This window comes from Zerene cesonia, unplaced genomic scaffold (assembly GCF_012273895.1).
Source record: "Zerene cesonia ecotype Mississippi unplaced genomic scaffold, Zerene_cesonia_1.1 Zces_u003, whole genome shotgun sequence".
Taxonomy (NCBI): Eukaryota; Metazoa; Arthropoda; class Insecta; order Lepidoptera; family Pieridae; genus Zerene; species Zerene cesonia.
The window spans coordinates 335,166-337,286 of NW_024045133.1; the positions used below are offsets into that span (position 1 = coordinate 335,166).

The following is a 2,121-nucleotide window of genomic DNA, read 5'->3' on the forward strand; positions in this document are numbered from 1 at the left end:
CAATTTAAAGATAGAACGATACAAAAATCCTCCTCTTAAAAATTTTAGTGTAGATTAGTGAAGATAAGATATATGAAAAAACATTAGTGTCCTACGCTTTCATATTACAAAAAAACTTATAGTTATAATTATGGTTTGAGCGAATACATACACATACATACATTTCAAATTCAACCTTACGTGAATTACCTAAGGTTGCTTTTTATAAATAATAATAATTTTCTTATTTATTAGCCTTCACAAATCATTAAACCACTGAGCAGTATTAACGTTGTGAAGGACTAGTATCTGAAATAGATCGTAAAAAAGATCATCATCATCAGATCACTAGCCCTCCCCACGAATAGCATGACTAGTAGGAATACACAGCATGACCACACTTGCTGTAAAGTGTTCGAAACGTGGTATTAAAATATAACGAATGAATCGCGTTTAAAATCCGTAAAAAAGTCTTTAATTTCTTAAAAGGGTACACCAAAAATCGTTATGTCATATAGTTAAGAAACATCGTAGCGAAGCTAAAATTTAAAAGCTAATGCAATCCGAATAATGTATCATGTAATTGTATGAAAAAAATAACCACAGGGGTGAGTTTTATCCCCCACCACGCACGGCGCTGGCGGCGGTACCACGTGACGGGCTTTAATTTAAGCACCATCTAGCGACACATCGGGGAAAAAAGCGATATACTCTCTCATAATGGACTTCGGACGTCAGACGGAACACATAATAACAATGTATGTATGTTTTTTTTTAATGTCATAGCGAGCGGCTGAGCTGGTGGTTCGCCTGATGGTAAGCGATCACCATCGCCCATAAACACTCGCAAAGGTAGTACCTCTGTGAATGCGCTGCCCGCTTTTATGGGGTAAGGGAAAAGGAAAGGATCAACGACTGGAAAGAAGGAATGGACTAGGACGGGTGAGGAAAAGGAAACGGGCCTGGAGGACGGGTGGGGAAAGGGAAATGTATGTATGAGAACACTAGCTGCGCCCCGCGGTTTCACCCGCGTAAGTCCGTATCCCGTAGGAATATCGGGATAAAAAGTTGCCTATATGTTATTCCAGTTGTCCAGCTGTCTACGTACCAAATTTCATTGCAATCGGTTCATTAGTTTTTGCGTGAAAGAGCAACAAACATCCATACATCCATACAAACTTTCACGTTTATAATATTAGTAGGATGTGTCCGTGTGATTGATGGGACATACTCACCGAGCACAAGATCGTCCCCCTCGCATATCCGGCCGCGGGCCACGAGCCCCCCCACCACGGGCCCCGACGCGTCGCCCACGTGGAATATCTCGTCTATTTGAAACTCGCACGTGTCCTACAATCGTTATTTATTTCTTTTTTTTATTTTATTTTTTAAGGATCACAAATGGTTGTTACATGTAAACTTAAGCTACAGATCGTGTTTAAATATAAGTTGGCGTATGCACAACCTATTGTATGTGCCCACAACTTGCACACAAGCGTTAACTTAAATATATGACATCAAACAAAGTCATAACTTAGAGTAAATCGTTATGGCATATACGTACGTTAAACGCGGGAACACAACAAACAACAACACAGGACATTTATAGGTAATTTAAAAAAATAAAAAAATTTGATACAGTTTAGAAGTACAAAAATACGCTTTATAGATCTGTTAATTACACAAAATAATTGTTTACATCGAGAAATTATGGCGTATAATATATAAATATAAATAAAGGCGATATAATATGTAAATAATTAATATTGGCGATGTAGGCAAGACAATAAGATAAACTCATGAAATCATTGTATTGTCACCGATTTTTGATAAGTGTACAAAGAATGAATTAAATATGTCGGTTTGAAGTTGAGTTAGAATCGAATCTAAAGGAGTCGGTTACATATAAATATACAGGTGAAGTTAATAAAAGCTAAATAACATTAAATTTTTATCACGGTCATGTCCGATTGAGTTGTTTTTAACTAATCCTTCTATAAATAGTCAGAACTGAACCAAATTCAATTAGGACTAACCGGGAGGCATCACTAAATTTATGTGGTAACTAATTGTATGTGGTAGTCGAGCACGCTTCGGCACGAATTGGGCCAGCTCGCACCGGGGAAGTACCACACCCCCACA

At 37.7% G+C, this 2,121-nt stretch overlaps 1 protein-coding gene across 1 annotated transcript in view; it reads right to left on the bottom strand.

The window, feature by feature from the left end:
- The window catches only part of LOC119838434 (GTP-binding protein 2-like), a 26,837-nt gene that overhangs the window by 6,302 nt on the left and 18,414 nt on the right, over positions 1-2,121 (bottom strand). Inside the window, exon 13 of the mRNA XM_038364381.1 lies at positions 1,132-1,329. Within this exon, the coding sequence (XP_038220309.1) occupies positions 1,132-1,329 (198 nt within the window). The remainder of the gene's footprint in view (positions 1-1,131; positions 1,330-2,121) is intronic.